The 13,935-nt window shown below is 36.8% G+C and overlaps 1 protein-coding gene across 1 annotated transcript in view; it reads left to right on the top strand.

Moving 5' to 3' along the window:
* The window catches only part of Ir76b (Ionotropic receptor 76b), a 510,549-nt gene that overhangs the window by 22,741 nt on the left and 473,873 nt on the right, over window positions 1-13,935 (top strand). Inside the window, exon 3 of the mRNA XM_081737781.1 lies at window positions 8,683-8,865. Within this exon, the coding sequence (XP_081593907.1) occupies window positions 8,683-8,865 (183 nt within the window). The remainder of the gene's footprint in view (window positions 1-8,682; window positions 8,866-13,935) is intronic.

The raw sequence follows: 13,935 nt of genomic DNA, 5'->3' as shown, positions 1-13,935 counted from the left end.
GTCGCTCGAGTAATGGCCCCCTTTGCTAGTTTTTAATTATTTTAAGTTTTGCATTTCATTCGAAGAATGACTTTTCTAATACAATTTTAATAAACTGTTCGGTTCTTGAAAACCGCAGAGATTGTTTTTGATTATTAAAGGAATCAAATTGGATATGTAATTAGCTTGGAAACTCTCAATGCAATCACCATGATTCATGTGGGTGTGCAGAGAAAGTTCTTAAACGTTTACAAAAGTCAAAAAGCTTCGGATGACGCAAAGACGCAAACTTAAAAATAAATAAATAAATAAAATAAAATAAAATAAAATAAAATAAAATAAAATAAAATAAAATAAAATAAAATAAAATAAAAAATAAGAAATCGAAGAAACGGAAATGCTGATGTAGACAGAACATAGAAAAGGGATCAAGATAAAATAAAAATCCCACAATCAAACTGAAACTAGAACAGTTTAAGTTTCAATATGTAATTCCCCGTTTCTTTGAATGTTAAGTGTTAAAACATTTGATATCTACACGCTTATTTTGCTTGCGTATATACATGTATTTTTCTTCGAATATTGGCAAGGGCATTTGAAGTAAGTATTTCTAATCCATATGTATGATAGTTATTTTGCGTGTCCGGTGCTATTATGCTGGCATTCGCATGTCAATAAAAGGCAATCATCTGCAATAATGTCTGTGGGATATAGTCAATTAACACATATAAAATCAATAGGCTTTGGATAGTTATTCACTAAAAAGTCTCAAAATATGCACGGAAATATGTTCTTAAAATCGCCATAATATTCATCCAAATATGCACTTAAATTTCCCTAAATAATGTCCTTCGAACCTAAAAGTATAACATTAAAAAGATAAGAGATATAACAGAAATGGCTTTGAATAATGTGTTTTAAGAACATTTGTTTATTATTCTTAATTAAAAAGCACTGTATTTAAAATCCTGTATTTATTGGCAACAATTACCGTATATCTCTATGGTGAATCCGTAGACTATTTGACTTTTGCTCGCACTTAAGTTATTAATTCTATCATTTCTGAAGTCAATATGACGGTTAATGCTTATACTAACAAGGGACCATTCCGATTTGCTGAAAATGATTGCCAATACTGGATTCAGCACTAAAAGAAACAGAGAAAAAGAGGGTGTTAAGTGGCAGACGTTACACAGGGTGGGAGATAAATGAGGGGAAAGTGCGAAGATTGAACGTACAAAATGTCTAGAAATGCTATGTTACTTTTGAAACGAGTAGAAAGATTGAGGTCAAATGTTAGATTTGAGATATGCATGTAGCGCTCCACTAAATAGGTGTAATACGAACAGTGTTTTAACTGTCAATTGTATGCAACTGGTTTTGAGAAGTGTTACAAACGGCACGTTTTATTGGAGGGGATCATAAATATATCAGAACTCTGAATGGGACATTTGTCTTTGTGCAAGGCATTCATCCAGTGGAACTACTTGTTATTCCATTACACGTTACAAACATTCTTCTTGATGTTCCACGGTTCGATTCTATCTCTTTTAAAACATTCGTGCACACAACGTGACGTGCTCATGGACCGTACTACAGTGTCTCTAGTTCCACATTTACGTCATCTTTACGAGAGTATTGATACATTGCCATAGTGTGGAACGTCTCCTGTTACAACCATAACAGCAAATTTACATAGCAGGTAAATGTCTATCATGTTCCCTCAGGTACATGGGAATGTGTCTTACGTGCCTCTGAGAGAGAAATCACATGGATGGCAAGTGATAGTCACAGTCTATGTCCACCCCTGGGCACATGCCTGACATATACCTGGGGAACGTGCCTAGCATGTTCTAGGTATGTTTTCCATGCCGTAAGCGTCAATGAATCACAAAATTACTCCCCCAAAATATGTTAAATCGCCTATATGCGTAATGTGTTTACAACAAGGTGAGTAAAAATACTTTAAACAAGTGAGAAAAATGTAACCTAGGGTGGGCGCGAACCACTAACCTTTGGATTACTAGCCGCGTACTCTTCCAACTTGGCCACGGAGACGATGAAGGTAATTTGTAGAGGGATAAATTGCTGAAGTCTTTTGAATTTGGCTAATAAGAGTGCTCCTTTAACCGCGTATATTCGACGATAACCGTTTGGGATCAGATAAAATCTGCTCGCCATGTAATTTTATAACAAAGTGACGAGTGTTTATTTACTTTATTTCATGGTTTTCCATATTCACTTTCAAATGATCGCCGACAGTTGCTATCTAATAAAGTTGATGCGTTTTTTGCGTTTGTTGCTTCTAGTACACAATAGCTTAGAAAAAGAAGCAACAAATACATCAAATGTGAGAGATGAATTTAGAACATCTAACTGCGCATGCCTGGCACATCTTGTGCTGTTAGGGTATCAGAAACAGTATGCATCTAATGGACGTACCTAGAACATGACAAATATATGTCCCAAGTGACGACATAAAAAAAATGACTATTACAGTGCGAAACTGAGTTGAGTTGATTGAGTTGATTTTAGTTTAGCGTCCCTTTCAGCAGCGAGGCTATATGAGACGTGGACCTACTGATTAACGTGGAATCCGAACCACATGAGCTCCCGTCGGCAATCGAACTCGGGTCTCCCATGCCAAAGGCGCGTACGCCAACCGCTTAGCCACGGAGGAGCTCAAAGAGTGCGAAACTGAGCCAGGTATATAAATGCTATATTTGTGGTACATAGTCGCAAATATCAATTAGGTGTAACAAGTACTTAAAATTGAAGGTAGCTGAAGTACATACTTAGCACATGAATATCATATGTGCCAAGTGTCGGATACCTAAAAAGTAGCCGAGACACCTAATTGGCACATGCCTAGCACATCTTGTGCTGTTAGGGAAAGGTCTCAAACTGAATTGACCACTACTGATTTCAATAGACGGTGTGCGTCAAGAGTAATATGTCATATAACTCCCTCCCGTATATTCTTCTTGCACTAAATTCAACATGACGGCTTTCCAGAGGTTTACCATGATTCAGATTACGCCTATTAAGTGGAGCTCTACATACCTTCCTCATATCCAATATTTGACCTCAATTCCTCTACTCGTTTCAAAAATAACATGGCATTTCTAGACATTTTCTACGTTCAATCTTCACACTTTGCCCTCATTTATCTCCCATTCTGTATAAAGTGTGCCACTTAACACCCTCTTTTTCTCTGTTTCTTTTGGTGCTGAATTCAGTGCTAGAAGTCATTTTCAGCAATTGAATTTACTAGGGATGGCCAGAACCGGTTCCTGGTGGAACCGGTTTTCGGCTTTGAACGGATCCGGTTCTAGAACACCAGGTTCCGGAACCGGTTTTTCGGATCCAGGTTTGGAACCGGTTCTTCGGATCCAAGTCTGAAACTGGTTCCCAAGATCCGGTTCTGGAACCGGGTTTTTGGATCCAAGTATGGAACCGGTTCTTCGGATCCAGGTGTGGAGCCGGTTCCTAAGATCCGGTTCTGGAACCGGGTTTTCAAATTCAGATCTGGAACCGGTTCCTAAGATCCGGTTCTGGAACCGGGTTTTCGGATCCAGTTCTGGAACCGGTTCTGAAAATTGGATCTTCAAGAACCGGTTTCGTCGCCGGAACCGAAACTTTGTGGCCATCCCTAAAATTTAGCCTACCAAATCGGAATGGTCCCTTGTAAGATTTTAGTGGATAAATTGCCATGTTGCATCCATAATACACTTGTGGTCGACTCTCAAGATATTAGTAATAGTGTCACTTGTGTAAAAAGACATTTGCGTACACGTCAAAATTAGTGACAACTTGTGTGCTTTTCAAAGTATAAGAAAATAAATGAAATATTTCAATTTAACGGCCCGCGATTATGTCCTTTAGGCTAAGGGAGAAGGATGATTAAGGCAAGTGAATGATAATGGAAGAATTGGTGGAATGAGAATGTGGAAGGAAACGGGAGAACCTGGAGAAAACTCACGGACACGATGTTGTCCACTTTTACATATAAGAGACGTATGTTCATTGAAGAAAGATAAATCCTAAACATAAACTGGTACGGCGACAGATAACAGACAATGTATAGAACTAAACAGTATGGTTTCGTCCTATCTGTATTATCATTGCTCAGTTTAAATTCAGGGCCGGCCCTAGGAAATTTTCACCCCGAGCAATAGCATCATTTCCAGTCGCCCCTTTCCCCGGAAATAACAAATCTTAAAGGCTATGATTTAAAGATGCTACCTCATCATGAACAACGAAGAGGAAGAAAGACCTAAACACTGCAAATACAATCTCATTATGTCAGATATTTTCTTTTAATGAAAGATAAAGCAAATACAGCTGCAGAGAAAAGATGGTAATCTTTTTCATAGAATTCAACCTCAATAGACTCGTATCAGTTTGCAATTCAACTGCAACTAGCTTTTTTATCTTTATTTCTTGATTTTCCTTCTACATCTGTTAAAAACTTAAAAAAAAAAATTGTTTCCACCTTCAATGATAAGGAACTTGTTTATGAAAAACACAAGAATAGTTTTCATATCAAAAATTGTGATAACTAACTAAATGGAACAGATGTTCGCAACTGTTCGAGAATTGAGTTCTTGTATTTGACAACACTCAAACAATTCATGCTGGGATTTGACCATTTGCTTTAGCACTGCCTATGTGACCTTAGACTAATGCGACCTAAAATAATTTATGAATGTAGTATTTAAATAGAACGTCAGGTTTCTAAATTTAACGGTGGGGTGCTGACTGCCACAGCCAATTATTGGTGCTGATTGCCATGACTGGCGCTGATTGCCAATATCAAGGTGCTGATTGCCATGATGGCGTGCTGACTGCCACGAGCCTGAGAGAAAGTTGCTAGACGTAACATTACAGGCCGCCAAGAAGCATGAAAGAAACGTGATGAGCTTTAGGATCGTGTTGTTCAGACCAACTCTTAACAAAGGTAACCAGGTCTCTGTATGTATACTCATGTCCAAAATTATTGTCGCATGACTATAAATATGTTGTTCTAGTAATATAATTTGATAACGAATTCGTCCTGTATTTCTTATAATGTTAGTATGTGTATAATCGGCAAAGACAAGTATGTGGTAAATTTCATGTCAAAAGAGCAGTAAATAAGAACAATGAAACGAAAATAAAATTTTCTTGTCCGTTTAGTTACATTTTGTTTTACTCATTATCATTTTCGTATTTATAATTCTTTTCCTATGAAATTTACCACAAATATACATTTCCTGATTATACACATAGTATCAGTATTAAAAGTACTCTGCAAAATCATTATCAAATTTATTCTTACAACAAATAGCTATAGACATGCGACAATAATTTTGGACATGAGTGTACTTTCAGTTTTGTCAGGGAGCGGTGCGTACAAAATTGGTACGATTTATGTGTTCTCACTTGCACTCTCTATGTCAATATGAACTGTGTACAGCTGTGCAAATTGTTTCGAGCAGCTCTTGAAAGTTCCATCAAAAAAGAACTGCTGGCTGTCCCTCACAAGGGAAGTTCAGGAGAAAGCACTCGCCTGCAGAGAAACTAAGTATGCCATTTGAAGTCCCAATCCATGCTGATTACAACAAGCTAATAAAATTCCTGTACGGTTGAGAACGGTTCGAGATATATAACTTGGAAGTTTATATGAGAAAATGAGGATATGCGCATTTATACGCGTTAAGTACAACATAATTAGTAACGAATATTGGCATACGAATTGAAAGCTATCGGAAGTAACAGAAAAAAGTGTTTCGCAATAATTAACAGGTTTGTTAGATACAATTAGTCATTACATTGTTCACAATAATCATAGATTAGAGATGAAAATTGATCACTGTTGTTCTTCTGTTTTATAAAGAAATGACGCAGGCAAAAGACTCCCTTGCACCATGAACATTTTATGAGAAATTGCGTTGCATCCGTCAAGGTAACAGTTCGCAGAACCAAAGCAAAGAGCAAATTCGACAAGTGATTTAAAAGTTATAGGCCTATAATTTGTTCGTAACCTGCCTTGTAGAACGCAAACTGAAACAATCCAATGTATCGCGGTGATCGGAAGCAGGGGCGGCGATTAGGGGGGCAAAGGGGGGCAGTTGCCCCCGCACTTTTTTGAAGTAACCCATTAATGTATATAGTTTCATTTGGAAATGTAAAGTTTTTTGTATGTATTACTGTTTCATAGAAAAAAATTACCATATAATAACTGTCATTCTGTGAGTGCGTGTTGGTTGTCCTCCCGTGGAGTTAAGAAATCTACAAGAATTGCAGTTTAATTGCCATGGAAAATAACCGAAATATAATCTATTGGAGCACAATTCCAACATTTTTCACTTCTTCTTACGAGGGCTCGATATGTTAGTCAGCCGCTTTGAAACTAATTGAGAAAACATTTCGCAAAGAAGTTTTTCACAAGTTATTCTTTAATTGCACAAAATTGACAATTCCTAAAATGTCTTTACTTCTTTCTAATAGTAAGGAATATTGATTTAAAAAAGAGTAATAAGAAACAAATACATTTTCCATTGTTTTGCAGTGTAATATACGAGAGAAATGGTGTGTTTAGGCGGTGTACGAGTGTATATACAATTAAATTTAGTGAATTCAACATAATTCTAGGTTTTAGGATTATTTTGTATAGCTGGAGTGTGGAGTGATTCTAAATATTGTGTTTTGATGTGTTCAAAAATACTGCACCTAATGGCAACGAACATTTTCAGGAAGCTACAAAAGCAAATATTTCTTAAAATGTCGTAGCATATGCTTGTAGTATTTACTGTCTTTTATTTTCTAAGAGTAATAACACATTTAATACCATGTGTGGAATTAAAAATATAAATTGTTCATTAATCGCCAGTTTCAATATAACTGTTGCAAAACAAGCCTCATTATTCATTATTATGATTAATATTATCCTTTCTATGTATTTATTTTGCGAAGGAGCTGTTTCAAAAGTGTCCGTACGGGGGGACAGGGACAGGGGAACAGGGGAATAAATCGGGTCAAAGTCAGGGGTCGTTGTTCCACAGGCTCGAGTGCGATGAAATTCTCAGTGCTTGTAGAGCTCAATGTCTAGTATCACTTTCATAAAACCTCAACGAAGCGCGCCCCCTCTTTTGGGCAATATAGAAAAAATATGTAAAAAAATATGCGCGCCTTATGGGCATTTCCAATGTATTGTTGACCTATTTTTGTTGGTCAGGTTCCCGCTGAACTATGGCCACTATGTAAAGGCATTAATCCACGACCTCTTCCCACCTCAAATTGTATGCGTGCAACGCAAACGGGAAAATTGGCCACTTTTGGAACATCTCCTCTGCTATTAAATAATCTGATCACACAATTTTGCAGACAGAATTTTAAATGTTCATGAGCAAGGAATCAAACCTCTTCTTACAACGCCTTCGTTCTTTAAGAATACGTACACACGGCTAGTACCTACTTCCGTTGCTCTTGTCAATTCACTTAATAAAATATGAAATACGATATACGGTATTTAAACTGAAAAAGATAGCATCCTATTAGTTATACAACCTTCCGTCAAACAAAGTGTTAGAAACAACCAGGGAAACTAAGATTGATATACAAATATTCAGATCATGTCTTTCCCCCCCACTTCTTACGTTCAATCGCCGCCACTGATCGGAAGTGATTCGTATGGACACGAACTTTATTTGATTGCTTCGTTGGTACATTATAACGTCCAGATGAAGAAGTTTCATACTATATACAAATCTCCTGCCATAATTTTTGACTGATAGGAATCAAAACACATCAAATGGTTGCGCAAATCGTGTGCAATTCTTTGATATCTTCTCAACCATTACGTCTTTGCCATACGTCATGGAACTTGTAATGGACAATTTGTCTGTGAATGGATCCCAGTGATCAAGCAATAGCAAGTTCAAATTATCAGGCTTCGCCATGGGAGAGAATACTTAACGCGTTGAAACGTGTAACAACTTATTTTCTCATATAAATTTCCAAGCTGAATATCTCGAACAGTTCTCAACGTACAGGGGTTTTATTACCTGTTGTAATAAGCATGAATTGGTCCTTCAAATGACATGCCTATTTCTCTGCAGGCGAATGCTTCTCCCAAACTTCCCTTGTCAGCTGGCTTCAGACCATCATATCCATTAAATAATACAATAAAACAATTAATATAAACAATGAAATGTGCAAATTGTACATATAACAGAAAAGACAATCTCTTTATAAACATCCAAGTGTATGTCGTTCCACTTAGAGAGTAACTTTGTAACTTATAGGATGCCACATCCATTTGCTGTGATGATTACTAAATTAATCCCTACTAAATTAATTAATAATCATAAGAGGGATTAATTCCTCTCTTTCCAAATACAGTTTCTCCCAGGCTCGTGGCAATCAGCACCAATAATTGGCTGTGGCAGCCAGCACCTGTGGCAATCAGCACCTATCCAATTTAACTACCAACATCATGAAGTCTGTTTTCAACAAGAAATATTTATTTTAAATAATATTTATATATTTTTATAACAGATTTTGCCACTCCTCGAAACTTGCCATCTCGTGGAAATACACGTGTTTCACAAATGATAGTGCCCGCCCTGTGTATAAATATAAGTTTCGAGCGAATCCCTGTACTATCTTTACCTGGGTTTATTTATTTATTTATTTATTTATTTATTTATTTATTTATAGGACAATTGGCCGCTAAGTGTAGTAACACAAGATGCACAAGGAAATCTTGTCGGAGAAGGAGTGGCATTCGATTTCCTTAACATCCTAAAGAAGAAATATGGCTTTAACTACAAGATTAAAACTCCGAAAGAGGACATCATCGGAGACAAAACCACCGGGATAGTTGGAATGCTAATGCGAAAGGTAAGTTAACTCTTTTGTTATTTATACAGTAGAGCTTTTTGTATCTAATTAATCAATCATAGAGTTGGCAACATTTAACTTGATCTATTCCCCAACGATTTCCTTGATTTAATTTGCTTAAAGCCCATTTACTAAAATCGTGAAAGAAACATAAACTTTGTACGGTATGCTTCAAGTACATTAGAGGTTCATATAACCGAATTTGGTTGCATCGATAGTGCTTCGGTTGATCGAAAAGGGTTCACTCGAGTAGACGGTTCTACCAAATAGAAAATTTATAAGTAAAATACGATGTGAAACATTTTTCGTGAAGGAATGAGAGTCCAAATGTAAGTAATTACAGTAGTGCCAGTGAACAGCATATTGAAGTGAATTTTGAGTGTTAGTGAAAGTATTGTAGTGTAAGTGTGCTCTTCCACTATCCTCGTTTATGCGTATACTACCCGCCATTGCCGCGCCAGCTCCCTATGGAAACACCCCGTCGCTACCACTCGGGCTCCCTACTGCGCTCCTGCCCTGACTCGGTTAGATAGTATTTGTCCGTTTAATGACCACCTAGCACAAGTTGATTCGTGTTTTATGCTCTGTACTTTTTTTATGATATACGACCACACTGTATTTACAGCTGAGCCCTCCTGAAGTCAATCTGCAAGTTGTATGGGAGTTCCTCATTTAGTGCATCCTCTGCTAAAAGAAATACAAGATTTTAACCTAACCTGAAAATGTAAGAAATATGTCAGAATTTGGTAAAACTGTCTGTTCGAGTAATGCCATAAAAAATTTTGGTTAAGCCGGAGCAGATCATAACACACAGGTCAGAACTGTATAGTTGATATATTTTCAGCACGAAGAGACAATGCTAGCAGCATATGATGCCTTCAAAATTAAACATTAGAACTGAATAATTAATTTAAAAAAATTAAACCAGTACGATTAAAACAATGAAGGTTAATTCAACTTGCAGGGAAAAAGTTTTTTTTTTTTTTTTTACCCATTCAGAATTTGGTTAAATGGGAGTGTAGTGTACATGGAAAAGTGAACTGTTTTCTACACTTTAAGAGTTATTTACAATATCTCCATGTGAATCTTTTAATCTTCAGATGGACATCTTAAACATTAGAAATGTCTAAAATGACCGAAACCTGGATTTGATTCCTTGTGCACTGAAAGTGCCATATAGGTTCGATGATGAAAACAGATGCCAAGCTCCAACCAGCCACCCACGCAACTGTATGTACTTAAAATCAAGAGAAGTGGAACATTACTTCCAAATCGTGCTAGACTACTTTTTTTGTCCGGACATTAAGACCAATATATATCGGGTGTTCTAAAAATAGCGCCCACAGATAACAGAGCATTATTCTTCAGATGAAAATAAAGCCAAAATGTTCTGTAGTAGTTGTATACTATATCCTCCAGTGGCTCCTTCAGCTGTTGTGGGGAATCGAAAATTTAACTATGTAGCAACTCCGTAGATTAACTTGGAACCATTAGCATTGCTCTACGAATCCATCAAGCAATTACATCGTTAGGCTAATAGATGGTGCTAGTGTGAACGCCTATCGAATTTAACTGCCATCTGGAAAGAATAGAAGTAATTATTTCATGTATTGGTAGATATACTCAACGGTTCTTTACCTGCAACGTTGCTACATAGTGCAATTCGCGTCTCCAGGCGATGACCCGAAAGGTGTACATATATCGCTTTCTTTTAACTTGTACGGCTCTGTATTTCGTGGGCGCCATTAAAAAAAAAAAAAAAAAAAAAAAAAACGATATACTATATAAAGTATATAGTAAATATTTCGATATCAATGCACTATAGTACTCCTAATTCGCTATCTGTGTGCATGGTCGGAAGGTCGATTTCTGAAAGGAACGTTAAAATGTAATTCAATGATAGGCAAACTACGGCACGAGAGGTAGATGCTACCCCTCTGAAAGGCACTATTCGTTCCGCGATATGATTGTTAATATGACAAATGAAAAGGAGAGTATTAGGCCTATTATTCCGAAAAAAAAAAGTTGTATTAAAGTCAGACTACAAGATGAGCATGGAACATCAATTCTGAGAATCACTGCATCCCAGCCTGAACCATATTATGAGGAACTACAATTATTAACAGGCTTAACATTGCAAGAATTTTATGAAATATACCATTGTTGTTTTGAATATATATTATATTGGCTCGCCTAAACCTATATATGAATTAAGAAGTGTTAATATAGGGCATGGGCGGAGTTAGGAATTGTTTCCTGGGGGGCAGACCTTTTGTGTGCTGGGGGGCACGGTAAATACAAATGAGAATTGAAGAATTTTATAGGTGCCACTTTTATTTTTTGTCAAAAGGGTGGGGGGCAATGTCCCCTATACCCTCCCCAGCTCCATCTATGGTAAAGAGGGGGAAATGACAGAGCAGAGTGCAATTGAAGGAGAATTCAACAAGGATGCTCTCTCTCTCTCTCTCTCTCTCTCTCTCTCTCTCTCTCACTCACTTACTCTCTCTCTCACACACACACTCTATCGCCAATATTATTTAATATCTAGCTAGAAAAGATAGTGAAACGGAGACAGCATTTCGATAGGAGTAGTGATGAGCGCAAGAGTCTTGGTCTTGCAGTTTTTGCAAGAGTCTTGTATGCAAGACCAAGACCGAGACCAAGACCAGGTATCCCGATGCAAAACCAAGGGGTGCAAGACCAAGACCAAGACCAAGACCGGGTCTTGGTCTTGCATTTGCTCATCACTAGATAAGAGATAGGATGATTAGGTGTATACGGTATGTAGATGCTATGGCGCTTGTTGCAAAATCTGAAGAGAAAATCAATAAAATGTTAGAAAAGTTGAGGAAGAGCTATGAAAAATTAGAAAGATAAAATCCATGGTGATTGGAACGAAGCGATCGGTGTCAATATAGAAGTAGGAAGGGAGAAAAATTTCAGGTGACTAGTTTCTGATACCTGGGTAGTATTATTATTTATGATATGAAATGTGAAGATGAAATGAAAGCAAAGATAGCAATGGCGAAACAAGCCTTTAGGAGGAAGAAGAGTTTATTTTGTGGGACCTTGAATAAAGAGTTCAGAAAAAGATTCATAAAATGTTTCGTGTGGAGCACTGTACTGTATGGATCAGAAAAATGGACGTTACGCAAAAATGATGAGAAAAAGGAGTGAGAACTTTGGAAATGTGGGTGTGGAGAAGAATGGAGAGAATTAACTGGATCGACCGGAAAACGAATAAGAGGGTCTTAGAAATGGTGGGGGAATAAAGAACAATTTAGACATTATTAGAAAGAGGAAGAAAAATTGATTGCGACATTGGCTAAGGAACTGTACCATGAGGAACGTACTAGATTGTATGGTGGCATTAAAGAGAGGGAGAAGGAGACTAAAATTAGTGGACTGTATCAAAACAGAAAAATTGTATGTGAAACCCAGAGGTTAGCGGAAGATCGTGGAGCATAGAAGATTCTCAGTTGCATTAAGTGACCGGCTAATACAGGCAGAATACCTAGTATGATGGTGATGATGATGACTTTTCCTTTTTCTTTGATGCATTCCTAAAAACGTTTACCCACCATTTGTCTAATTAATCAATGTAGATCTTAATGTAAAACGAACTTAATTTTTTTTTAAGTCTTCAAGAAACTAACGTTAGATGTGTGGAGTTTAACACTGAAAATTGCATGATGTAATTCATGTATTATAAATAGAATACAATTTTGAAGAATTTAAATAGAGTTTATTTCACGAAGGAATTCTACATTACTTTGAAAAGCCTCTGTGACACGAGTCCGATCGAAATGTAGCGCTCCTCAAATGAGACATTTTGTAGATACAAAGAATGAACAGTTAAGAAGAGACAATAAGACATTAAACTAAGAACGCTGGTACAAATTAAGAATAATTACTGCCCTTTTTTTCTCCCTTGTATTCTTTGTGTTTCTTTAGGGTGTGGTTGGATTCAAATCGATAAGATATAACAACGCATTTTTTTTCTCTTCGATGAGAACACAAAGACTAGATAGAGATATTGATAACCTTGTACTGGGTACAGAATGACAAACGTGGACAATCAGTCTTTGGTGATGTAGCGATTAGAACTTTTCTTTTTTTTTCCTGTCTGTTAAGAAATTACAATACGCTGCTGTCTCTCTCTTTCATTGATCAATAAATTAAATGCGATAAGGGTTAAAATGTGTTGAGCAATTAACCTAGTTTTTAATTGATGTTATTGGGAATAAAATGTCATATTCATAATTATGGCAGCCATGTTTTTCTGCTAGCAGCTTCTCCTTCCTGGTCTATGCCAGTTAATACTAGGGATGGGCAAAACCGGTTTTTAATAAAAACAGAAAACCGGTTTCTATAAAAACCGAAACCCGAAAAACCGACATTTCGGTTTTCTCCAAAACCGGTTCGGTTTTCACCGAAACTGGTTTCGGTAAAAACTTTTCGAAAACACATAAAACTATTTCTGTGGAAATGGATTCGGTTTCCGGAGAACAACGAAACATCATTCTAATCAGAAATAGAACAAATTTTGGGGGGAAAAACCGGAATCGGTTTTGAAGAAAACCGAAACCGGATCAGGTGAAAAACCGAACCGGTTTTGGAGAAAACCGATAACCGGTTTCGGAGAAAACCGAACCGGTTTTTGTGAAAAACTGAAACAGTTTTTCTGAAAATTATCAAAAACCGGTTTCGGTTTTTCTAAAAATCGAAAACCGAAAAACCGGTTTTTGTGCCCACCACTAGTTAATACTGTTTCCCTGTTACACTGGTCTACAAAATAAAACTTTTTTTTTCTGTCTCAAAATCTTTATTAGTTCATTTTTATACTGTAGGTATTACGATGAATTTACAAATGAAGCTGCTGTTACCTTCACGTAATTGTTTTTTGATGGTTGATAAATATTTTACAGTCATAGCATTTCTACTAAACAAAATCATAAATGTTCGACTTACCTACATCGTCATCAAGGGTATTCCAACATTGTTGCCAGGTCACTTATGGCAACTGACTAGTTTCCATGCTCCATGGTCTTCCGCTGACTGCCTCGTCTT

This window comes from Thermobia domestica, chromosome 14 (genome assembly GCF_964235325.1).
Source record: "Thermobia domestica chromosome 14, izTheDome1.hap1.1, whole genome shotgun sequence".
NCBI classification, from domain to species: Eukaryota; Metazoa; Arthropoda; class Insecta; order Zygentoma; family Lepismatidae; genus Thermobia; species Thermobia domestica.
Note: the sequence above shows the minus strand (reverse complement) of the source record. Positions and strands in the feature narration are given on the sequence as shown.